Raw genomic sequence first — 24,848 nt, 5'->3', positions numbered from 1 at the left:
TGACACCTCTAGATCTCAACACATATAGTACTTACATAATAAACAACATGAACGTATCTTTCCAAAAGAAAAAGATTTGCTATTAACCAACTCCCCCTCTCCTGCAACAGGCTGCAATCCATCAACTCATCCTCATCCCATAGAGGGTGGGTTAAGCCTGATTTATATGGAATGGCATCAAGGCACTTGCTTTAATTAAAAAAGATATATGTGGTATAAAACATGTTCCTAAAAGTCACTAGCTGTGAATAATTGGAAAAAAAGGGCAGTTTACTTTTTAGGGGATAGACAAAACTGAGAATTTATGTTCATTCACCTGTCACCCTGGTATTGTCTTGATTTGTATATAAAATTGCAAAGGAGACAAAAAAGGTAGTGTTTTATGTAGATTGGTTTGTTCCCACTAATTTTTGAGAAATCACAGCAGCATCAGATCTCAAATAGTAATATCCCAACTGATCTGAATGGAAAAGGCAAGAGCTTTTTGATTCCCAGTATCTTATTATTTTAGGGATGGGGGACGAGGAAGAGGTGGAGAGAACTTCCCTAAAATATGTTTATTAAAGCTGCAGTTAAAAATCCTTTCTGGCTAAGGCTGCTTGTCTATTTGCCAACTAAAAAGCCTTCAGTTAGAAATTTTGTCATTGGTATTTTGTAATAAGATTATAATTATTTGGCCTTTTTCAGAGCCATAATTCAGTCTAAGAAAGGCACAAGGTTCCAGTGTAGGCTTGCAAACATGGTATCTCAAATAAAGGCATTTAGTGTTCTAGTTTTCACAATTCAATTTCTCCTTATTTTATATCACAAAGAGAAAACAGAATACACACCAAAAAAATCCACTATTTAGTATATTGCTTATTTAACTTTCCCAACTGTATTTAATATGTTTACTTAAAAAATTCTAGGTGCAAAACACTTTTAAAAATAATAGTCCTTGTCAGGATAAAAATTACCTTATAAAAATAAATCTTCCCCTACTCCCAGATCTAAATTCTCCTTCACTAAAGTTACTAACATTTTTTTAAAAAACTAAAATGTACCTTTAACTTACAATATTTCGATAGTATTTTACTTTAATAATAATAGGCTATGATAACAAAGCAGTAGGTTCATTATTTTGGCCTGTTCCATTATACTTCTCACTTTTTTTTTTTTTTTTAAGATTTTATTTATTTTAGAGAGAGAGAGAGAGAATGAGCAGGAGGGAGAGGGAGAAGCGGGCTCCCCACTGAGCAAGGAGCCCGATGCAGGCCTCAATCCCAGGACCCTGTGATCAGGACCTGAGCCAAAGGCAGACACTTAACCAACTGAGCCACCCAGGCACCACCCCCATCATACTTTTCATTCTTGTATTAACACTTGATTCTTATCTTGATTATCTAATAAAATCTTAATACAAAAGAAAAACCAAATTAGTTCAAAGCCTAAAAGCCTTCTAGATCTAATTTCCTCCTCCTTGCAGTTTTTAAAATCCAGTTTCAAATTAAGGCACCACTAGAACAGATAAAGAAAACAGAGGGGGAAAAGAGAGAAACCTCAAAGAACAGAAAAACTAAACAAAGCCTAAACCCTGTTGATTGGGTTTTTGCCATCTCACTGTGGAATCATTCCCTGAATAGACCGGGGCATCCATGCCTCCCTGTTTGCCTCAGTTGCCTGTCTCCTGTTCAGACCTCGGTCCAGGCTCAGCTAAGCCCCTCCATAAAGCACCTCTAAGTGCCCCAGGTGTTACCTAGGAGAGTTACTGTATAGCCCACCTACTAGATTTAGTACCATAGTCCCAGCACCTGGCCCAGGGCCCTAGACCCCTGCACGGGTCCTCAGTAAGTATTGAGGGTTGTTTTTTTTTTAAGATTTTATTTATTTATTTGACAGAGAGAGACACAGTGAGAGAGGGAACACAAGCAGAGGGAGAGGGAGAGGGAGAAGCAGGCTTCCCGCCGAGCAGGGAGCCCGATGCGGGGCTCGATTCCAGGACCCCGGGATCATGACCTGAGCCGAAGGCAAATGCTCAATGACTGAGCCACCCAGGCGCCCCAAGTATTGAGGTTTTATTTACATTGGGGCACAAAGAACCTATAGCTCATCTATAGCAACGGAGAGAGGAAAACAATTCATTAAGAACATCAACAAAGATCACAGAGCTCTAATTTATCATTGTAACTTCTAGACTCCATTTAAGTTCCCGAGAAATTCACTGCCTTTTTCTCACTTATATATTAAGAGTAGGGCTAAAACCCAGATAATGTGTTCTTTGGTGACAAACTATTAAGAAAATACACCTGCAGAGAATAACTGTTCTTGTTAAAACATATTCATTAGCATTAGAATAGTCTAATGAACTCTCTAACATCTTGATACATGTTTAAAGATCACCATTTATCATACTGTAACCCAAATTTTGGTTTCAATGACTACTATTGTTTAAAAGCTAAGTTGGACTATCCAAATTTGTTTTCCTTTGGTCCCATTAAAAAAAAAAAATTGTCAATTAGACATTTGTCACTTTTACCGCCATCGGAGGCTACAGTCCCTCAGTCTCTGCTCCAGAGTCAGTCAATTGGGCCTTTGCCCCACCTCTGGGGTACCACAGGCTCTTCAGCTCTTTCAGCTTTGGTGAATCTGCCCTCCCTTTCTAGAAACAGAACCCAGTTCTGACCCTGCTGTCAAACTAAGGTGTGGCTCCTATTCCTGATCTCCCTACTGCTGAGTGGGGCTAACCAGGGATTGGATCCTATTCAACTGAGTCCCTCTCCTTTCTTCCCCATTTGGTCCAAGAGGTTTTTTTTGTTTTGTTTTGTTTTGTTTTATTTATTTGACAGAGAGAGACACAGCAAGAGAGGGAACACAAGTAGGGGGCGTAGAAGAGAGAGAAGCAGGCTTCCCGCAGAGCAGGGAGCCCAATGCGGGGCTCGATCCCAGGACCCCAGGATCACGACCTGAGCCAAAGGCAGACGCTTAACGACTGAGCCACCCAGGCACCCCCAAGAGTTTTTTTCAACGGTGTATTCCCTTCACTCCTCTTGAATGTTACCCTTACTCTTTCTGTGCATTGGCATACTCCACCCCTCCAACTGTAAAAGTTTTAACCATCAAGAATGTATACACTATGTTTCAATTAAATGACTATTTTAAGATATTTAGAATTTTATACATTTGTTATTAAGCAATGAGAAAATGCTTCCTTTAGACTCTAAAGTTTAGGGTAAGCAAGATATTTTTGTATCAATAAAGTGTGTAAAAGTATCAGCTACTGAACTAAAATCCAAGCCTTCAGCAAGAAAGAAAATGGAAAGAATAGTTTTGTTGGTGAATTAGATTTTAGTTTCAGGTTTGATTTCTTTAAATACTAGCAATCAACAATGTGTCAGTATAGGTGGACCTCAACTCAAGCAGACAAGTGAGGCACAAATTCTAGTGAAATCTTAAATGTTTTTACAAGTGGCTGCCAAAAGTAGAATCTCTTGTTTGTTTGTTTGGATAGAAGAGGAACAAACCAGAACATAATTCAAGAATCTGCTAATTGCATAAAGCTTCAGAATTGTTTATATCCACATATGGACAGAAGTGTCAGGTAAAGTCAGATCCTGTTACTCCATTTTCCAAATTCTTTGGACACTTTTTTTTGCTTGTGTTTGCTAAATGATAGGGTCATCTTGAACATGTACTCATTTACTCTCTCACATGGCATTAGACATCTATAATGGTCTGGATTCAAACCTGGCTTGGGAGGGGTGGTTAAGAGGGATTAAAAACAAACAACTAACCAAGACACGGTGATTTTATTATTACTATTCCTAAAACTGGACAGAAAGGGCAAATAGTGGCTAAAAACCAACAAAAGAAAAAAGCCCACATAACAAACAGCAGTTAGTATTTCTAGACTTAAGTTGTAAACGGATGTCAAAATTTAGTACTATTACATTTAATCATGAAGTCAATCACTTCCAAGACAGAAATCCAGCCTTTTTTTTTTTTTTTATTGAGAAACAGTTTTGTTTTAATAGAAAGGCATTTTCCATGTAAACAGATGGACAGAGCTCTACCAATAGAAACGCAACACTTGGAGTTTCTGGAGCCAACAAGGAGGCTACATATGTTTAAAAGTGTCCCACTCCAACAGATGCCCTACACATAGGGTTTGCTTCTCATAAATAAATTTAAGTTGTTTAGAATGTAGTAACAGGTTAAAAATGATTTGCATTTCTGTAATTATTTTGCTTGCTTTAAATAGTGTGGCTAAATGTTTCAGTCTCACATCAATTAGTCTCCTAGTCCTAACTTTGGAAAACCTGTTTTTTTGTTGTTGTTGTTGCCTATCAAGGTCCACATACAGCATGAAAAGCTTTTAATGTTGGACATTCTTGCTTTTAAAAAGGAACTATTCCTGTGGCCACAACCTGTGGCCAGCCATCAGAAATAATATATACACAGAACTTGGGATGTATGAATGTGATGTTTCTAAATCCTCTTGCATGACAGTTTTAGGTGACCTAAAGAGGTAAAAGCTGTCGCTGTCATCCGTATTTATTATACATCAATAGGGTGCACGGCAGTAAGCATCAGTTTTGTTTTCACTAAAACATCTACCAATTATTTATTGATGTTCTTTTGGAAGCACTTTATCACTTCCATGCACTCCTTTCCATTGGTTACAATAAAATATTCCTGCAAGAGTAAAGATGAATAGTACCTTCTATTTGAGGAAGACTGTCAATCCCCAGGGGACCCTTGCTAAAATGCCATGGGAAGGAAGGAAAAATCTGGGGGCGCCTGGGTGGCTCAGTCGTTAAGCGTCTGCCTTCGGCTCAGGTCATGATCCCAGCGTCCTGGGATCGAGCCCCGCGTCGGGCTCCCTGCTCCGCAGGAAGCCTGCTTCTCCCTCTCCCACTCCCCCTGCTTGTGTTCCTTCTCTCGCTGTGTCTCTGTCAAATAAATAAATAAAATCTTTTAAAAAAAAAAAAAATCCACTGCTAAGTAAACAAATTCTTAAGGGAAACCGTCAATCATTCCTTTTTTCAATCCATCCTTAACAGTTGCCTCAAGCTCATTTAAAATGCTGTCTAGAATTGTGGAGTCAGCATTGTGCCTTTTACCTAGCAAGCTTGTTGCTGGTAATCCACAGCAGTGTAAGACAGATTCCACGAGAAACACTAAATGAATGAAAGCTACAATAGAGCTTAATGGTAGAGAAATACTCAGAAACAGGGACAGATTGAGATCACAGAAAAGACAGGGAGGATTCCTATTATTTTGGCTGATTATGAAGAAGAGCTCTTCACTTACCTACTTACCTTAAATAAAAAGGCAGGAATAAAACATCAAATGTATTACAAAGAATGCTCTAGGTAACATGAGGCCGGCAGTAGGATTTCACCAGCCTGCTCAGCCACCCCACCCCCGATAAGACTGCGCCTGTGGTTCCCTGCCTTAAGGGATGGTGCTCTCCTACTCAAAGCCAGAGATCCTACTGCCGTCTAGGGAGCAAAGACTGGGAACAGAGAAGTACAAGAACAAACCTTTTGCCTCAGAAGTCTCCTGGCCTGCTGGTATCAGAGAAGGCACAACACTGTCGTCTTGCTCCTTTCTACTCCCTCTCCAAAGTGTCACAGCGAGTGGGCTCCAGCACTTGCCACGTCAACGTCAGCTTTACCTCCTGGTTCTCAAGGAAGAGTCCAAATGCTTATCTTCTACAACAGCATGGTAACTGAGTTTGGGGGCTACTTTACAGTTCAATTCAATAGATGTTTATTTAATTCCAAGAATACCTCATATCTGCAAGAAAACCTGAAACTACAATATTTTCTTCTTTGTGATTCTGCCCAACTATAAACTCTGCTGCATTTGTCTACCTACAGAGGCCATCGGCGTCAATGGAATAATGTCTAACCAACAGGTTAAAACAATTTTTTAAAAGATTTATTTGTTTATTAGAGAGAGAGAGCGAGGGTGAGCACACAGAGGGAGAGGGAGAAGCAGACTCCCCACTGAGCAGGGAGCCCGATATGGGGCTCGATCCCCACACCCTGGGATCATGACCTGAGCCGAAGGCAGACGCTTAACCGACTGAGCCACCCAGGCGTCCCAGGTTAAAATTTCAAGTGCAGCAGTTTCCACTGTGGAACTAGAAAATGTTATATACTTCAAACCTTAACCTATTGGCTGGACATCATTCTCCTTTCCATCCACTTTCTCAGTCAATCACTGGAAAGGCTCAGCCCATTGGGAATACATACTCCTTTCTGATTCTGATATTCTGCAAAGGCCACTGCTTCGTACACACTATAAAAGAGAAGGTTTTCTTCTTCCTCTTTGAAATACTCTCCGGAGGCCAGGGAATCCCTCACAGAGGGACTGCATTGAGCCAGCAGAACCTGGACGCCAATGGCTTCATAATCTCTGCGAACTTCTTTCAGTGTATGGATCCCTGCTGTGTCTAAAAACTGTATTGCGCTGCAGTCAATCACTACGGTATGAAGCTCCAAGGGATCATAGGAAAGTTGCACTGAAACTTCGTCCTGGATTCCACTGAGAATCACTGTTTCCTTTGTGATCTTTCTCTTTGCGGCCTTCTTCTGTGCTGCCTTTACTAATATTGGGTTGAGAGTTTTTTTGTATAAAGCAGATTTAAAACATTCTTTGTTTATGTAGTAGAGAGGGGCTACAAAACGGAATATCTTGATGCCCGGCTTAGTCTGAAGATTCTTGTAAGCAGACACGGATTCAAAGATTTCAGACTCTTCCACCAAACCAAGCAATGAAGTCTTTGGCTTCTGAGTGCGGAGAATGACACAAAACATAGAAAAACAAACCCCAATTAGCAGGCCTATTTCAGTACTTATCAGTGCAGAGGACAGCATGGTAACAAACCAGATAACTGTATCCATTCTGCTAACCTTCCACATCTTGGGCAGATCCTTAAATTTGCGTAGGGCTCCCCGGAGATTTACAATGGTGATTACACCAAGGACACTTTTCTGAAGGGAATAGAATAGAGGAGCTATTACCAGGAGGACCAACAAAAGAACCAAGGCTGTCACCACACCAGAAAGCTGAGTTTGGCAGCCTGTTGATTCTTTAACCAAGGTCTTTGCAAGAGCTGCGCTGGTAGTAAAGCAGTGGAAGAAGGAGGGGATGATATTGCAAAAGCCAATGGCATACATTTCCTGATTGGCTTTGACTGTGTAGCCATGTTTCTTGGCAAACATCTCAGAAAGTGATACAGTGATAGCAAAACCAATGATCGAAATAGCTATTGCATCTACAGCCAAACTAGGAATTAGGTTCCAGTCTGGTGCTTTCGGTGGCATAAACCCCGTGGGAATGGGCCCAGCAATACTGGTATTGTATTTCTCATTTAGTTTTCCAAAATGAGAGGCTAATGTGGCTGCCACGACGACAATGAGTTCAGTAGGAATCGGTGCCTTAAGCTTGGACTTGAAGTGCTCATTGAGTTCTTTGGTTGGCAAAAGAACCAAAAGGCACAAAAGGCTGGTGATGAGATCACAGAGATTGGTCTTATGGATGTTTCTGAAGATTTGTATCCAAGTAGTGATGAGCGAGCCCACACCGTTACTCCGAGGAAGGCTGAGCCCAAGGAGATACTTGGCCTGAGATGTAAGAATAGTGAAGGAGGCACCCGTGACAAATCCACTCAGCAAGGCATCTGAGAGGTAGACGGAAACAAAGCCCACTTGGAAGAAGCCCATCGCTACCTGGAAGGAAGGATATACAAGTGTTACATGTAAGTGTCAAAGAGCTTCTAAACCCTCCAATAAATACCCTGGCATTGCTTTGCATGGAGACATACCATTGGGGCATCACAAAATGTCAGAGGTAGAAAAAAACGCAATTGTACATCAGTCCTCTCGTTTTACAAAGAGAGGGCTCATTTTACTGACACTCAGAGGGCTAAGCAACTAGCCCAAAGTCACACTGTTACTCAGCCCAGATGAGACAAGAACTTAGGATTCGCCTTCTTCTACAATGTTTCTTAAATACGAATAAAGCTCAGACCTCTTTGAAAAAGAAAAAATTCTTAAGGATCCACAAGAAATTATAAAAACTCAAACTGGAAAAATTCTCCTAATTAAAAAACCATGTGTTTTCATTAAATTACAAATCATTACAATAAAAGTGAAGTTTTAACTGATAAAAAACTGGATTCACATCAAAGAATCACGTTTAAAATTATTATAGAACACACTCTTTAACCTCATGCTGAGAAACTATTCTCATTCAGTGTATATGTGCTTATGCCAAACTGCTCCCCATACTAAATCTGCATCCTCAGAGACAAAACTTTTTTATTTCTTTATTTTTTCCTCTTCCCAATGATTCCTCAGAATTCTACAGAGCCCTTTCTCATTGGTGAGACATACTAATAAAAAAGCAAAAACGGACCCTGCAGAGCATCACTCTTCTGCACATTATCCACTTCTCCCTCTCCTCTTCACCAGGAACAACATGAAGTGAGCTACTCTCCCCCTGCCCATATTGGAACCAAATGCCTATAAGGGAGAAGAGGTTTAATGCTGGCATTAACTCCTGGATGCCAAAAGACAGGGGCATGATGATAACGGTGGGTTAGCAGATTCTATGGGAGACCCGAAGAGAATCTCATTTTCTAATCCTTTCTTCTGGCTAATAACATGAAATAGTGGTTCTCAACTTGTTCCCCAGAAGTCCAAGAAAATTGCTATCTGTGGTGAGAGTCACTCACTAGAGCAGCAAATCTAAAGGTGGGGAGGGGAGGCACCTATAATTTGAAACCTCCTGCCCTCTTCCTTTTGCCAACCCTCAGCCTGTCATCCTCCTCCTGCTTGTTAATGCCGACTCACCATCTCAAGCAAACTCATTGTTTCTCAACATATAAAATGAAGGAGTTGTACTGAGTGATCTCAGGTCCCTTTCTGGTCAACATTTTTATGACCAAAAATGACAATCTGACTGACTGAAACTCATTGGTTAAGAGGGCAGCCTAAGATTGAGAAGAGAGAAGCAGCCTTAACTTACCTGGGGAGTCAGACCAGGGTTTGAATTTTGGCTCTAACCCTCACATATCCTAAGCAGCATTCAACGAATGACAGCTTTACTCATTATGATCTCTGAGATCCTTTACAGATCTGACATGTCACGTACAGTGATTTCTTTTGCTAGAAGTAACCACTTCCTCCACTGTTTCTTTTTTCTTTTTTTTTTTTTTAAAGATTTTATTTATTTATTTGACAGAGAGAGACACGCGAGAGAGGGAACACAAGCAGGGGGAGTGGGAGAGGGAGAAGCAGGCTTCCCGCCGAGCAGGGAGCCCGATGCGGGGCTCGATCCCAGGACCCCGGGATCATGACCTGAGCCAAAGGCAGACGCTTAACGGCTGAGCCACCCAGGCGCCCCTCCTCCACTGTTTCTTACCTGGTAAACTCCAGCCATAAAGGTCACAGTGCTGCCGACGGTAATTGCATAGCAACTTCTGTCACACAGCCAGTCTGATGTCTGGTTTAATGACGCGCTCCCATTTGAAACCATTCCTAAGGTAGAAGGCGCGTTTCCGGCAGTGTCATAGCCAGCTTTGTGTAGTTCTCGGTCAACTACCTCACCAATCATAAGGCACAGGATTCCAAAAATGCCCACAGAGATGTGATGGGAGGTGCCCAACAGGAAATAAATGATGCTGGCAAAAAAAGACGTGTACAGACCATAGATAGGCTCTTGACCAGCCAAGAGGGAATAGGCAATGGACTGGGGCACTAATAAGATGCCCACAATCAGGCCAGACATCACATCCCCTAAAATGTTTTTCTTCAGATCATATTTTGGGAGCCATTGCAAAACAGGAAGGAAACCCAAAATCATATTTTTGGCTTTGGCTGGACTGCACCGGCAACTCTTCTGCAGTTTTTTAGTGACAAATTGCTTGAAGTTAGTACTTGGTTTCTCTTGAGGCTCCATATGGATCCTACGATAAGGTGTGCATTGATCGCTGGCTTCAAATTGCTTCAAGCCGGTACTTGACTCCTTTTCAAGCTCCGGATGCATATCAGACAGAGGACTGTGTTGGTGATTTCCTTCAACTGAATTCTTGGGTGACAGATCATATTGCTCTTTACTTTCCAAAGACATTTCTGGAGATAGATGCTTTAGCCTCCTACAGTGAAGAAAACACCAGAATTAATGGATTAAGTAATTCTCAGTGCTCACATATTTTAACAGTTCTATTTGTCATTCATGAGAGTTAAGGAGTTCAGTTTGGGGATAGGTATCTTATATTCACTTTCTTTAGTTGAGCTTCATATGTCTTGATCAGGGAAAACAAAAACAAAAAACAGACTACAAATAGCCAAGTCAAAGCAAATAAGTCATTGGGTATAGGACTTCCCAAAAGTATAAACCATCAAGAATTCTTCTTCATGTCTGCGTGGCTCCCCCCTGCAGTTTTTTCCTCTAGAAAAGGTATCAGGGTGGCCTGTCTACTCCTGCTATCACTGTCTTCTTTCCAAGTTTTTCACTTCCAGGTGTACCGCAAACAGGATCTAGTCTCAAACCTTCACTGCTACCTGCAAGTCCCTGAAACATAAGATGGTCTTTTTCTCGGGGCACCTGGGTGGCTCAGTCGTTAAGCATCTGCCTTCGGCTCAGGTCATGATCCCAGGGTCCTGGGGATCAAGCCCCGCATCAGGCTCCCTGCTCCGCAGGAAGCCTGCTTTCCCTCTTCTACTCCCCCTGCTTGTGTTCCATCTCTCGCTGTGTCTCTCTCTGTCAAATAAATAAAATCTAAAAAAAAAAAAAAAAAGATGGTCTTCTTCTTGGAGTAGACCATAAACTGTTTACCAGATACTTCACAAATCAATGTCTTTGAGTTAGCTGTTTGCTTAGCTTAGAATGGCCATTGACCTCTCTGCCCATCAAGATTCTAATCATTTTTATACCCAGTTAAAATGCTACCTCTTCTACACCGACCAATCCCCTAGCTCAAGTGAATCACTATACCCTCTGTGTCCCATAGCATTTTGCACCTTCATTATAGTACTAATCACACTCTTCTGTTAGTTAAGTAAGAGTCTCTCTAGCTCCTGGAGGAAAGGATATCTTGTTCGTCATTGTAATCACCAACAAATGCATAGCAACTCTGAGACAGTAGGCTTACAAAATGTTTGAATGAATCAAAGAACAAATGAACACACAACTTTATGACTGTGGCCAAACAGAGATAAAATATACTAAATGGAAGACTCAGAAAATTTCCTGTTTTGGAACTGACAGAAAAATATATGCTTTATTGTAAAAGTAACACACATTAATTTTTTTTGGATGAAGGGGCTATAGCTGGTCATCCCACTTAACAAGAGTGAAATAATAGTTACTTGATGGTCTTATTAAGTAGATAAAGAAGAAAAGAACAGATTTAGATGACCACTTACCCTGAGCAAGTCAATCAGATTTGTGGATACACACAGCAGCTCTTCATTCCTCAATGCAACCCGTCTATAACTCTCTTCTTACTTCCTACTCAGGCCAAGCTAGTTTGAATAAATTTCTTATGTCCTTCTATTTTGGAACAGCTCTTAGTGATTCCTGGGTCAAAAGGCTTTTCCAAACCTAAGAAATGCAAAAGAGGCATAAGAAAAAACTAAGAAAATCTAAATTTTGCCCTACATGGCTGCTATCTGGGAAGGAAAAAGATAAAAGTTAATACTAGAAAATGCAACAGAGTGACAGAAACTGTAAGAAAGAATTGAATTGAAATACTAAAAGTGAAAAACACAGTAACAGATGAAGAATGAATGCCTCTGACAGGGTCATCAACATACTTGACAGAGCCAAAGAAAGAATCCATGAAATTGAGGACAGGTCAATAGAAATTACCCAAACTGAAAAAGAAAGAGAAAAACAGAATTTTTTTTTTTTAAATCAATAACAATAATGTAAGAGAACATCCAAGAGCTATGGGACATATTAAGCAATCTAACTTATGTACAATTGGAATCTCAAAAGGAGAGGACAAAGAATGGGCAGAAAAAATATTTGAAGACATAGTAGCCAAGAATTTTCCAAAATTAAAGACAGACACCAAACTATAGATCCAAGAATCTCAGAGAATACCAAAAAGAACAAATACAGAAACAGAAACAAAACTCTACACCTACATATATCATATTCAAGCTGCTGAAAACAAAGATAAAATCCTGAAGACAAAGAACAGCCCGATGACAGCCAAATTAAAAACACACATTAAACACACTGGAACAAAGACAAAAATTATAGCCGACTTCTCATCTGAAACATCAGAAGATAAAAGAGTAATGCCTTTACCACAGAAAAACAGCTGCCAACCCAGAATTCTATACCCAGAGAAAATATCTTTTAAAAGATGGAGAAGTAAAAACTTTCTCAGACAAACACTAAGAGAATTTCCAGTAGACCAGCACTACTATATATACATATAGCTGACAGAAAGTACGTCTACACAATACACAACAAAGAAATAAAGTCCAGGAATGGAACATATGAAAATAAAATAATTTTTTAATTTAAAATATCTTTAATTGCTCTAAAAGATAAACATCTAAGCAACAATAGGAATGTATTTTGTTTATAGCATATGCAAAATAAAATGTATAAAAATAGCACAAAAAATGGGTAGAGGAATTGGGAATTGTAGGGTCTTAAGCTAGATGTGAAGTGATACATTATTATTTGAAGGTAGGCTCTGATTATAGATGTATATTGTGAACCCAAGAGTAACCACTAAATTTTTTTAAAGGTATAAATAATAAGTCAATTGTAGAGATAAAATGGGATCATAAAAAATTCTCAATCCAAAAGAAAACAAAGAAAGAGGAAAAAGGGGACCAAAAGTAGATAGAACACATTGAAAACAGCTTGCAAGATGGTAGAGTTTATCTTTTTTTTTTATGTTATGTTAATCACCACACATTACATCATTAGTTTTTGATGTAATGTCCCATGATTCATTGTTTGCATATAACACCCAGTGCTCCATGCAGAATGTGCCCTCTTTAATACCCATCACCAGGCTAACCCATCCCCCCACCCCCCTCCCCTCTAGAACCCTCAGTTTGTTTTTCAGAGTCCATAGTTTCTCATGGTTCGTCTCCCCCTCCGATTTCCCCCCCCTTCATTCTTCCCCTCCTGCTATCTTCTTCTTCTTCTTTTTTTATTTTTAACACATAATGTATTATTTGTTTCAGAGGTACAGGTCTGTGGTTCAACAGTCTTACACAATTCACAGCACTCACTATAGCACATACCCTCCCCAATGTCTATCACCCCGCCACCCCATCCCTCCCACCCCCAACCACTCCAGCAACCCTCAGTTTGTTTCCTGATATTAAGAATTCCTCATATCAGTGAGGTCATATGATACATGTCTTTCTCTGATTGACTTATTTCGCTCAGCATAATACCCTCCAGTTCCATCCTCGTCGTTGCAAATGGCAAGATTTCATTCCTTTTGATGGCTGCATAATATTCCATTGTATATATATACCATAACTTCTTTATCCATTCATCTGTCGATGGACATCTTGGCTCTTTCCACAGTTTGACTATTGTGGACATTGCTGCTATAAACATTGGGGTGCACATACCCCTTCGGATCCCAGTGCAATTGCTGGATCGTATGGTAGCTCTATTTTCAACTTTTTGAGGAACCTCCATACTGTTTTCCAGAGTGGCTGCACCAGCTTGCATTCCCACCAACAGTGTAGGAGGGTTCCCCTTTCTCCACATCCCCGCCAACATCTGTCATTTCCTGACTTGTTAATTTTAGCCATTCTGACTGGTGTGAGGTGATATCTCACTGAGGTTTTGATTTGGATTTCCCTGATGCCGAGCAATGTTGAGCACTTTTTCATGTGTCTGTTGGCCATTTGGATGTCTTCTTTGGAAAAATGTCTGTTCATGTCTTCTGCCCATTTCTTGATTGGATCATTTGTTCTTTGGGTGTTGAGTTTAAGAAGTTCTTTATAGATTTTGGATACTAGCCCTTTATCTGATATGTCATTTGCAAATATCTTCTCCCATTCTGTCGGTTGTCTTTTGGTTTTGTTAACTGTTTCCTTTGCTGTGCAAAAGCTTTTTATCTTGATGAAGTCCCAATTTTCGCCATTGCTTCCCTTGCCTTTGGCAATGTTTCTAGGAAGAAGTTGCTGTGAAGAGGTCAAAGAGGTTGCTGCCTGTGTTCTCCTTTAGGATTTTGATGGACTCCTGTCTCACATTTAGTCTTCTAACCATTTTGAGTCTATTTTTGTGTGCGGTGTAAGGAAATGGTCCAGTTTCATTTTTCTGCATGTGGCTGTCCAATTTTCCCAACACCATCTGTTGAAGAGACTGTCTTTTTTCCATTGGACATTCTTTCCTGCTTTGTCGAAGATTAGTTGACCATAGAGTTGAGGGTCCATTTCTGGGCTCTCTAGTCTGTTCCAGTGATCTATGTGTCTATTTTTGTGCCAGTACCATACAAGATGGTAGAGTTTAAAACAAATGGAAATAATTACAACTGTGAATGGTCTAAAGGTGTCAATTAAAAGGTAGTGAGTGTCAGATTAGATTAAAAAAATAAAACCCAACTATATGCTATCTATAAGAAACCCAATATTTATTTATTTACTTACTTACTTACTTATATTTGAGAGAGAGCACGACAGGAAGGGTGGGGGGAGAGGCAGAGGGAGAGAAAGAATCTTAAGCAGGCTCAACGCCCAGCATGGAGCCTGACACAGGGCTAGATCTCAGGACCCTGACGTCATGACCTGAGCTGAGATCAAGAGTCAGACACTTAACCAACTGAGCCACCCAGGCGCCCCAAGAAACCTACTTTAAATATAGATAGATTATTTTATATATATATATATATATATATATATATATATATATATATATATATATATATATATATAGAAAGCACTTGCCCAATGTAGTCATTTATTTAGCTTGTAAGTGACTGAGCCAGGTAATAAAATCCAGATTTTAGGACTCTAAGCATAGCTCTTTTTGAGCATGATGCTATTCCTATCACCTATCTAATTAGCTTTCTCTAACCTCAGATACTTCAAAACACGTTAGAATTCAGCTACCCTAAGCTTTGCGCAGTGGCAGTATCGTAGCCAATGAGGTTTATCCGAGGCGCGATTATTGCTAATAGAATTCAGCTACCCTACACATCCCACTTTCACCTACCTGCTACCTAGCACTGACAACTACAAACTTGTACCCCATTCTCCGTTCGCTATACTCTTGGCCATGGTCCTTTTTCAGCTCTAGCTCTCAAAAATTTAGGCATTCATTCATAAACAGTCCTAGCAGTGGAACTGACAGAGCCATCAGTCTGAATCCAAAAGCCCTCTATAGTCTCCTTTATCTGTCCTACTCACCTCCTAAAATTCTCCTCAACACTATATTTTTTTCTTTTTCATACGTATATTAAAACTCAAGGCAACATAAAGCTACTTTAAAAATTGTCTTAAAACTAAATTGTAGGTATGACCTTCATACAAACTAAACTCCTTGAAAGCAAGCTCCACTCTAATTCATCTTTGTATCCTCCAAAATGTCCAGGTATATGCTTTCTAAAAATAGGAACTACAACATTTGCTAAGCAAATAACTCAAATACAGAAAAAAAAGTAGGATGCAAAGCAATATTTCTTTTCAAGTGGAAATATCTCCTTTGGGATATATTTTTCAAATATCCCTTTTTGCACCAAAATCCTCTCATTTCCCCAAGGCAATTACTGCTTTCAATTATAGTATTCATCAACTGCTTCATGAAAATTAAGAGATGACAGTGTTTATCCTTGGAATAGAGCCTACAGCCAGACAGCCATTTTAAGGAAGTTGAAATACAAACTGTACATTGCCTGAAGATCAATAAAACATGATTCTACCGTAGCGTCGAGGCTAGTTTCTCCCTTTACTAACTTTACTCACTAAGAGTGAGAAAAGAAAAGGTTCAAGAGGAAAACACTCGAACTGTCCACATTACTTTGCAGGAATCAGAAGGAAAAACAATAAAACGTTTGAAAAGTACATTTACACAGGCATGCATTAAACAACAGGAGTTCAGGCAACACCAAAAGGAAAGACATTTCTGTACTTTCTTCTTCAACTGCACACATGCAGCTGTGACCACCTAGAGGGTAGTCTGGATCCAGATGCGTAATCAGCAGCACTGGCACAATTCCCGTGTGAATTACCGAGAGGCTAGAGCCCTGGACTAGAAGAGAGCTTACGTCTCTTCTATATATGCCCGATAGTGGTCAGCCAACTTCTATTTGAAGATTTGGATATAAGCAAAACAATGTCTACTTTTGGTAATTACAGCATATAATTTTAACTAACAGTGCTTATATAACAGTTTTGCAATTTGTGAAACTGAAATGCCTCTTCAGAGGGCAATCGTTTTCAGAGGAGAACGGTAAAGTCGGCCTCTGAAACATAACGGTTCCACAGTCATGTTTTGTTCGACCTGGATGTATGTGCCACCACGACTCACTGCTACATAAAACCGAAGCTGCCAACTACCATGATCACAGCATCTGCACAGGGGAGAAATCTCCAAGAGCTGGAATAGTTTAGAAAGGCTTCAAGGGAAGAACCGGTCTCATGTCTCACCTGGGCTCTAAAGTCTGGGTCAGAGTTGAAAGAATAAGAGAGGACTTGGAAAATGTATGGGGGAGAAGAAAACTCAGAGATCGTTCTGAGGTTGTTAGAAAAGAAATTAGAATGTTTACAGCACCAGAGGCACATGGGAAATTGGTTTAAGAGGAAGCTTTTGCAAAGGTACCTGGGGGAGATCCTGGAGGATCCTGTATGCCAGATTAAAAAAGGTAGACTTTGATCTGCAGACAGCACAGAATCCCTGAAGGTTTCTGAGAAGGGTTTAAAATATCACTCATTTGATAAATAATTATATATTATCTTATTACATCTTCTGATCTGTTATGCTAATATTTCTTTTCCTACTAAGCAATTAATATTTTACTTTTTTTGCCTTTTATGAATAAAGAAATAGCTTAAGATAAAAAAACTAAACCATAAACAGGTACAACTAAGGCAGAGTCTCCATTTACACAGTACCATCTGATCCTCCAACTCACTGTTGCCCAACAAATCCAGGGAAGATCATAGCTTCCATACCCATCTCCATCCCATTCACAGGTAACTGCAGTCAGGATGACTGGAGCCTAGGCAACTGTTCCAGGCCCTTGCCCAAGACTGAGAAGTTAGCACTGTGAGAGGGCAGGCCTCCTGGAAGAAAAGGAAGGACTGCTGCCCATTGGATGAAAATTCAGACCCATCCTTGTTCTGTGGGTTTGCAACCCTTGCTTACTCCACAAATGTTCATTAGTGCCAACATGGCCTCCAAGGTTGGATTGGTTAACTTTTCTATGGGAGCTCCTAGAGACTGGGTACTGGTCTTCATCACATCATAAATATTTACTAAGCACCTACTATAAGCGAACCACTGTGCTAGACACAATGCATCAGAACCTAGACCCCAAACGGAGGGGTCAATCTTTCTTTTCCCTACCCCACGAATCCTATATATGATCCATCAGTAAGTCCTGGCTGCTCTTCTCCCTACTGCCCCAAGGACCTGGCATCTAACCACTTTTCACTCCCCTCCACCATCACATCTTATCTGGGCGACTCTAATAGCCTACGAAATCTGAACCCTGCCTGCCTCTCCACCCTCATTTCCTACTGGCCTTCTTGCTGTTCCTGGAACATGCCAAGTTGATTCCCTTTTCAGGGTCTTTGCACTTGCTCAAGTTCTCTTTGCCTGGAATAATCACCCCCCAGATCTTTGCAGGTTTTTTCTCATCCTTCAGGTCTCAGCTGATGTATCATCTCCTTAGAGAGACCTTCCTTGAACATTCCAAAGAAAATAATAATTCCACCCCATTATTCTCTAAACCCTTACCTGGCTTTATTTCTTCAGAGCACTTTCACAGTAACTTTTGAAATTCTATTATGTATTCATACATTAAAGAAACTATTACAGTCTTTCTCACACATACTGTAACCCCAGGACCAGAAACAACGCTTAGCACATAACAGATCAATAAGTTCTTGCTAAAATGAATAAGAAACCCAGTTTTTACCCACAGTCAAAGGGTTAAGACAATTATAAACAGATAAGCTATAACACTCTAAGTGCCATTAACAGAGGTTTGTCGTATTCTGAGAGTGGGGAATAGGGTATAGGCCAATGTGAGGAAGTTGCAAATAAGAAAGGAAAGGAAATTCAGGGCAGTTGAAAGTCCTAGTATAATCTAAGACCCAGGAAAAAGTCACCCAGAATGCCAGATTCCTGGGGTGAAGCAGCAGGAGATTAAGACTAGAGTGAAAGATTAGTTTCTCATTTGATCCCAAGGAGCCTGGACTTCATCCTGTAGGCTACGGCTGACAAAGGCATAAACTCCCAGGCAGGGCAGGGGTGCAAGAGGTTTGACATTTCAGCGGTACAACCAGACAAGAGACAGTAAAGGAGGACAAATCTAAGACGAATCGTGAGGTGGACCACACAAAAGGAAGAATGATGTATAGGAATATGCAGGAGGAAATGGAAAGAAAGGAGACAACAAGAAGTTTGACTTAGGTTTCATAGGTTTGACATTTCTATTAGATGTCCAAATGAGGATGTCCAGTGAGCACTTAGAAATGGGGTATCAAGGGCGCCTGGGTGGCTCAGTTGGTTAAGCGACTGCCTTCGGCTCAGGTCATGATCCTGGAGTCCCTGGATCGAGTCCCGCATCAGGCTCCCTGCTCGGCAGGGAGTCTGCTTTGCCCTCTGGCCTTATCCCCTCTCATGGGTTCTCTCTCATTCTCTCTCTCTCAAATAAATAAATAAAATCTTTAAAAAAAAAAAAAAAGAAATGGGGTATCAAGCACAAGAGAGAAGCTGAAACTGGAAAAATAAATGAAGAGAGGAGTATATTGGTCATTAGCACATAAATGCTATCTCATTTTTCTCTGAATTCCCATTGTTTCGATGTTCAATAAACGCGCTGAATATATGCTTTACCTTCTCAACTGGATTAAAAATTGTTCAAGGAGATATTTTACATTTTTTGTAAACTCTCACAATACCTAGCATAAAATTTGGCACACAGAAGGCATTTAATAAATATTTTGTTAATGGACTGGTTTCTATTTTTAAAAAGCTGTTTTAACAAAAAAAATTCCAAAAAGAATTACCTTTGACTGTTAAAATCTGATTTTTGTTTCTCTGAAAGATAATTGATACACTGCTGGTGGGAATGTAAAGTGGTACAAACCCTGGTGGAAAACAGTCTGGTAGTTCCTCAAACAGAGAGAATCACTATATGACCCAACAATTCCACTCTTAGGTATATAACCCCCCCAAAATAAAAATTAAAAACAGGGACTGAAATACTTGTCTACCACTGTTCATAATAGCATTATTCACAACAGCCCAAAGGTGGAAGCAACCTATGTATCCACCCACAGATGAGTGGATAAACACCGTGGTACAAGCCATACAATGGAATATTGTTTAGCCACTAAAAACGAATGTAGTTCTGATATTCTTTATCTACATCATGGATGAACTCTGAACCCGTGATGCTAAGTGAAAGAAGCCAGGCACAAAAGGACAAACACTGCATGATTCCACTTACAAGAGATATCTACAACAGGCAAATTTTTAGAGACAGAAAATAGATTAGAGATTACCAGGGACTGCAGGGAATGATTTCTTGCTTAATGGTTACAGTCTCTGTTTTAAGTTTTAAAAATAACGACTATAGATAGTTACAAAACATTGTGGAATTGTACTTAATGTACTAAACTGTAAATTTAAAATGGTTAAAATGGCCAATTTTATGGTTTTTTAAAAAGATTTTATTTCTTGACAGAGAAAGAGCAGGCAAGCACAAACAGTGGGGGGGGCGGGGAGGGGCAGCAGCGGCAGAGGGAGAGGGAGAAGCAGGCTCCCCACTGACCAGGGACCGCAATGGTCCTGGGATCATGACCTGAGCCAAAGGCAGTTGCTTAACCAATTGAGCCACCCAGGCGCCCCCAATTTTATGTTAAATATATATTTTAACATAAACAAAAGTAGGAGGAGAGGAAGCATAGTACTATAAGGTTCTTATGCTATACACAAAATGGTTTAATATCACTGAAGGTAGGCTGTGATAAATTAAGGATTCCTACTATAAACCTTAATGCAATTCCATTAATCACAAAGAGTTATGGCTAATAAACCAACAAAGGAGATAAAATGGAATCACAGAAAATACTGAATAATCCAAAAGCAGACAGAGAAGGGGAAATAAATAGCAACCCTATAAAATAAACTAGATCTAAAGTTTGTGGAAAACTTGCAGTCTTAACATTAACCTATTATTGAGGTGAACAAGTCCTCTACCAAGAGACTCTCTTCACTTATGTGGAAAAATCTCAGTTAAACTAGGCTGTAATTGGTGTGGGCTGTGTAGTTTGCAAATAATTTTTTTTTTTAAAGATTTTATTTATTTATTTGACAGAGACAGCGAGAGCAGGAACGCAAGCAGGGGGAGTGGGAGAGGGAGAAGCAGGCTTCCCGCTGAGCAGGGAGCCCGATGCGGGGCTCGATCCCAGGACTCTGGGATCATGACCTGAGCCGAAGGCAGCCGCCCAATGACTGAGCCACCCAGGCGCCCCAGTTTACAAATAATTTTGACTGGAGCCAAAGCCTGTCTGATTCACACCTACTCTGTCTCTGGACTGCTTATTTTGAAACTCTTCAAATCTTCAGGAAAGTTAAAAGAATGATACATGGAACACTGGCTATTCACAATTCACCTATTACACAACTTAACAATTCACCAATTGTTAATGTTTTGCTACATCTGCACTTCTGCACTCTCCAAACATACTTGTTTGGGGTTTTTTCCGTTCAACTACTTGAAAACCACAGACATATTTTAGCCTTAAACACTTAATGGGAACATTTTTTTTTTTAAAGATTTTATTTATTTATTTGCCAGAGAGAAAGAGAGCACAAGCAGGGGGAGCTGCAGGCAGAGGGAGAAGCAGGCTCCCCGCTGAGCAGGGAGCCCGATGCTCGATCCCAGGACCACGGGATCATGACCTGAGCTGAAGGCAAACGCCACCAACTGAGCCACCCAGGCGTCCCGGAACCAACATTTTTGAACCATCATGCTATGCTCCCTCTTCTTCAAGAGAAACATTCATTAACAACATGAGATCAAACCATTTGGATACACTCTTCAAAAATCTGCAATGGTTCCCCACCTTCTACTGCATATAACCTAAAAAGCTGAGTATAGGCTTCTCTCCATAAAGGAGCTGAACCTGCCTTTCTTTTGCTTCCTTCCATGCACTGGTGCATCCATGAAAATATTAAGCATCCTTTGTTCCTCTGGGTCTTCGCTCATGTTGTTTGTTCATCTGGAATGCCTTTTCCTTCTATCTCCATCTATCTTGGTCCTTTTCCTAATCCTTAAAGGCCCACCTCAAATGCCACAGGACAAGGGGGCTGAAACTCCTCTGGCTACGCTGCCCTGACATATTCCATATAACTACTTAGCACTTAAAGTTACATGTCTTTCAAACTACAGTATTCATTTAAAGGCAAACATCAAGTCATCCTCATTCCTACATAACCCAACACCTTACCCAATGCCTCCCATTGGTGTATACAGTGGTATACCTATATTTATTGAAATGAACGAACAGGTGAAGTTTCAAGTAAATGTAATAAAGACAAAAAAGTCTTCCTATTTTCCAGTCATCACAAATGATTAACAATGTTCATTTATGTCCGTGAGGCAAAAAGAAGAACCACCATATAGCTTATACCAGTAGTACAAGCGCTATGATGTATTATTCTGGCATAAAGCCCAATGTAAGACAGAAAAGTAAAATACCCAAGAGGGAAATAACTTAATGTAAAACCACGATCGAATTATTAAATAGTTCCTTAACAGTAATTCAATGCTTTCAAAAATATTTCACATACACCTCCCATTTGACTCCTCAATAAATCTGAGAACAGGTTATGAATCCTCTCCTCCGGTCACCTGCTCAACTAGTAGGACCAGATTCTCAACCCTCATTTTCCCATTTCCAAGGTTCCCTCTCTTTCTAAAATACCACCTCACCCCCAAATTTGTTTCCTTGCTAAGAAGTTTTAAGAGCTAGCTCAAATCAATATTTCGTGGTTAAGTGCTCAACTCATTTCTGAATCTTATTAATTTTAATAAGTGAAGGTAACAAACTGCTTGAAGCAGTTTACACAACATTATTGAAGCAGGTTTGGTAAAGGATTAAGAATAAAATTACTTATCTCTCATATGACACACATGCATTGGTAACATTTTCATTTTCCTTCTCTATCAGGAGAAACAATGTAAAATTTACCTCTATAACTACACTTTGGTTAGAATAATTCATATCCCAGCCAAGAGTCAAACAACCCAAGCAGGTTCCTACCTCCATCTACTTGTGCTGGCCCTCTAACTGGAATGCTGCTTGGGGCTATGTTCATGGCTTTGTCTCTTGCTTCTTTTAGGTTTCTGTTCAACTACTGTCCTAATCAGTTCCTTCCCAGACACAACTTCTAAAACCATTGCTGCCACCATGCCTCCCTCCTGGGCCCATCCCTGCCCTGCACTCCTATCGCACTTACTTGGCTTTATTTTTCTCCATGGCCTTTCTCACCATCTCGCACTACATTCATTCATTCATTCATTCATTTATGGTTAATTGTCTTTCTCATGAGGACAGGAACTTGCTTTGTTTTGTTGACAGTTGTTATCTCCTATGCCTTGAACCATGTACAGCACCTAGTAAGTGCTTAACAAATATTTGTTGAGTGAATGGATGAATGATAGCTTAATAGCTATGGAGTAAAGAAAAAGCAGTGACCCCTCTCTCTCCACCTCCATTCACCATAACTAAGCTATGTCAAGAAATTACAGTTTGGCAACCATCTGCTTGGGGGTTTATGCTCACTAAAAGTAATGTCAATGCTCAAAATGCTCACCCCTCATAAATCTAATCTAGACTTCTCCAAAGCCCAGAATATGTAAATTCTCGATCTTCCCCTGGGAGGCAGCATATTATAGTACAGTGATATTCAAATGCAGAGATCTTTTAAAATTCAGATTCTCAGGCAAATTCAGGAATGAGATCCAAGACTGCACCCTGGGTGACTCAGAGCCAGTGAGGTGAGGGCCATACTAGGAGAATCACTGGGTATGTACTGGAGTCAGACAGATCTCTATTCAGATCCCAGCTACACTATTCAACAACTGTATGGCACTGGTGAAAAACCTCATTTTACTCAGCATCAATTTCTCACCTATAAAATGGGAATAACATTATCTAACTTGCAAGTTGTATAAAGCTAACACAAGTACTTAACACAGTGCCTGGCACATGGCATTTGTTCAATAAACGACAGCTACTAGTCTGTCCTTTGAGATTCTTGAAGGGAAAAAATGGGCTTATTTCTTCCAACAGGACTGGCTCTCCATTTCTTACTCACTCGACTTTCAAAAACAAGAATTTCTGCTTTCCCCAATATTGGATATCACATAGTTCCAGATTTTATATAAAGAGCCCTAGAAATAAGGAAATGGAAAAAAGGAACTGGAATGGGTGCCAGAAAGTTTAATGGGTGCCTGTATATTTCTAACTCACGTGGTCCCCAATCTGTGCAAAGAAAGGGCCCAGGCTGATATTCTGTGAGTCTGGAACAGCTGGGTACAAGTCCTAGCTCTGCAAATGACTTACTGTATAATGTCAGGCAAAGATCTGGCCCGCTCTGTGTCCTTTCAGTGTCCCTATCTATCCAGCGAAAGCATTTCAACTTAGTCTACGAAGAAGTACAGTTCCTGATGTGTACCTAACCAGGTGTGTGGTTTTAAAAACCAAGATAATGAAGTTCTCTCGCGTGTCCAAGCCTCAGTTTCCCCATCTGTCCAAGGGTGGGAGGCCGGGTGGTGGTGGCGGCTCCGATCTCCTCGGTCTTTCTCCCAGTTATCTGGGTTCGAGACGGTTAGATGAGGACTCCGGCAGAAGAACAGCACCGTTATCTACGAGGTGCGGGGGCCCCGACGAGATGTGGGGTAGAGGGTGGGTAGCCGAGAAGCAGGGTCGGGACGGCCGCGGTGGGAGAGGGGGGCTTGGCTCCGGCTCCCGCCCCTGCTGACCGAGGGTACAACCCCGACGCACGCCCACCTACCACGGCCTGGCCACAACGCCGGGGCTTCCTCCCACCACGCCTCGGACACAGGCCAGGATGCCGCCAAGAGGGGCCGGCTGACCGCACGCATGCCGGCACCGCTCCCTTCTCCCTTCCCGCGTCCCCTCCCCACTTCTCACCTCTCAGTGTTGGGCCTCCCCGCTCAACGAGGGCTCGCGGCACGTCCTCCGCCGTGGCGGGACTGAGCGGACACCGCGGCGCGAGCAGAGGTAGCCTGGTCCCGGGCCGGCCTCCCTTTAACCCGCCCGTCCCCTTCTCCGCCCATCGCCCAGCCCCCGAAAAAGGCGGGGCCCGGGCGGGACCGCGGGGAGCAGCCAGGAGCCCCCGACCGAGAGCTGCGGAAGACCCAACCAGTACAACCATTCAGGAGGTGGCGGTCACGTGGCCCCGTCGGCGAGCGACGCGGCCGCCAGCCAATGACTCGGCCCGGCCCGCGGGGGTACCGCCCCCCTGGCCGCTCTCCTCCTCACCATTGGCTGCCCTGGGCAGCGGAGCCACGAGTCCCAGCTTCTTAGGGCGATTCCTCCTCCGATCGCGCCTGCGAGGAGTTATTGCCGGTTTTCCGCCTTAACTCTGAAGGCGCA

The 24,848-nt window shown here is 41.3% G+C and overlaps 1 protein-coding gene and 1 pseudogene across 2 annotated transcripts; one reads left to right on the top strand and one right to left on the bottom strand.

Moving 5' to 3' along the window:
• Nucleotides 1-1,887: 1,887 nt before the first annotated feature.
• Nucleotides 1,888-24,641, bottom strand: SLC26A2 (solute carrier family 26 member 2). Of its 2 annotated transcripts, XM_036080654.2 has the most exons (4): nt 24,384-24,641; nt 11,421-11,598; nt 9,415-10,147; nt 1,888-7,718 (listed from the first exon to the last, which is right to left on the bottom strand). In XM_036080654.2, the coding sequence occupies exons 3-4, from the start codon at nt 10,120-10,122 to the stop codon at nt 6,201-6,203; spliced, it is 2,226 nt and encodes a 741-aa protein (XP_035936547.1). In that variant the 5' UTR covers nt 10,123-10,147; nt 11,421-11,598; nt 24,384-24,641; the 3' UTR covers nt 1,888-6,200. The 2 variants fall into 2 exon arrangements, with proteins under 2 accessions (XP_035936547.1, XP_077922860.1); XM_078066734.1 differs by lacking the exon at nt 11,421-11,598.
• Nucleotides 15,103-15,185, top strand: LOC118528300 (U4 spliceosomal RNA; annotated as a pseudogene).
• Nucleotides 24,642-24,848: the final 207 nt, after the last annotated feature.

The sequence above is a fragment of the Halichoerus grypus genome, chromosome 2, assembly GCF_964656455.1.
Source record: "Halichoerus grypus chromosome 2, mHalGry1.hap1.1, whole genome shotgun sequence".
Lineage (NCBI taxonomy): Eukaryota > Metazoa > Chordata > Mammalia > Carnivora > Phocidae > Halichoerus > Halichoerus grypus.
The sequence above is the reverse complement of the archived record's forward strand: the minus strand, read 5'-3'. Positions and strand labels throughout refer to the sequence as shown.